General features: G+C 52.9%; 1 protein-coding gene across 1 annotated transcript in view; it reads right to left on the reverse strand.

Annotated features, from left to right (window-relative positions):
* The window catches only part of LRRC73 (leucine rich repeat containing 73), a 5342-nt gene extending 3828 nt beyond the window's left edge, over window positions 1-1514 (reverse strand). Inside the window, exons 1-2 of the mRNA XM_009077449.1 lie at window positions 1361-1514; window positions 150-272 (exon numbers count right to left, since the gene is read on the reverse strand). Of these exons, the coding sequence (XP_009075697.1) occupies window positions 150-272; window positions 1361-1424 (187 nt within the window). The 5' untranslated portion in view covers window positions 1425-1514. The remainder of the gene's footprint in view (window positions 1-149; window positions 273-1360) is intronic.
* Between the last annotated feature and the right edge of the window lie 196 nt (window positions 1515-1710).

Raw genomic sequence — 1710 nt, forward strand, 5'->3', positions numbered from 1 at the left:
GGGGATCAGAAGGCACCTATGTAAGAAACCACCCTATCCTGATGTTGAGACTCTACTGCCTTTCTAGAGCACCCACCTGTGCCAATCACACAAACACTGAAAAGCAGGAGTGCAGCATGCCCTGCTCCTCCCCCTGGCCCCTAGCTTACCTAGGGGGTTGTAGTCCAGGTTCAGCACGCGGAGCTGTGAGCTGTGAGCCACTGCAATGGCCAGGCGTCCCCAGCCTTTGCTTGTGATGCCTGGGTTGGCGCTCAGTGTTAGCTCTTTGAGGCCTAGAGAAGAGAAAGAAGCCAAACCAGAGCCTTAGGGATCACCATAGCAGTCTTAGGAGAACTAGTTCAGCTCACCAGAACAGCTGTAGAACACTCCCCTGTACTCTGTTGGGCTTAAGGGTTTGGTTTTCTCTGACAACTGTCATCACGTATTTCAGTGATCAGGGAAATATTTCACTGCCTTCAGCAGTAGCCCTTCATTTACCCATGCTGTGACTGCCCCATTTATCTGCTCTCCCAACCTGTGCCCTGATTGCCCTAAATAGCAAACCTTTTCACTAGGGCAATACATGTGCCCTGATTGCCCTAAATAGCAAACACAATGGAAACAAGTAAGGGGTGTGTGAGATGACAGACCAGGTGAAGAAGATGGCATGAGGGGGCAGGTTGGAGAGGGGATAACAAGGACCGTAGGCTCTCAAGCCTGCACCTGGGAGAGGTGGCCAGCAGAGATAACAGCATCAGTGGCAGTGTGAGCACACAGACAAGAAGGGGCTGGGAAGGGGTGGAAAGCTCTTTGAGAGTTGGGAGAAAGGAGTGGTATTACCTCAGCACATGCCAGCTCTCAGCTGAACTGGCTCACTGGTCTCACAACACCAAAGATCATTCCCTGCAAAAACCCGAGTCTTGGCACAAAGGCTGTGACCATGCAGCTACACACTCACAGAATGCACCCACAAGCTTGGACCATTCCCAGGCACTGATAATAAGACCAAATGCTGAGGTGGGGGCACACAATATATTGATTTACAGTCATTATCAACACACAAATGCAAAATAATAAATTCAAAGTCCAAGCTGTCCCCTCCTCCAGTTTCAAATGCTCTGACAGGAACCAGAAGCAACCTGTTGGTCCCTGAGCTCTGAACCGCCAGCAGGACGGATCAATAGCAGAAATCCCATGTGTGCCCAGAGGAACCATTCCTCTACTGCTTGGCTTTTCTGCTTTACTTAAGTTGGGGGAAAGAAATTCCTCAGCCCAGGCAAACGATAGAGCCTGCCTCCTCCTGGGCTGAGGATTTACTGCCGCATGCATCTGTGTGAAAGCTCCACCGGTCACCCTTCAGCCCACGGCCCCTGGTGCTTACCAGACTTGGCCCCATCAGGTGGCAGGAGCCCACAGATAAGGTTGATGCCTTCATCACCCAGCATGCAGTCTCCTAGATCCAGAGCCACCAGCGAGGGGTGGATGGAGAGAGCAGGGTTGAGGAGGGCCAAGCCTGCATCTGTCAGGGGACTCCCGTGGAGGCTGTGCGGGTAAAAGGTAAAATTACTACAGCGCCTTCTTCCTGGGGTCTGACTAACCTGATGGGGAAGGAGAAGCAGACAAAGTGAGGTGGATGAGAAATACTAACGCCAAGTGGGGGAAGAGTGCCGGGAACGCTCTGCTGCAAGGGTCAGCGGCCGCTGCGGTGTCCCTGCTCTCCCGGCCGGGACG

Source organism: Acanthisitta chloris, unplaced genomic scaffold (assembly GCF_000695815.1).
Source record: "Acanthisitta chloris isolate BGI_N310 unplaced genomic scaffold, ASM69581v1 scaffold12126, whole genome shotgun sequence".
NCBI lineage: Eukaryota > Metazoa > Chordata > Aves > Passeriformes > Acanthisittidae > Acanthisitta > Acanthisitta chloris.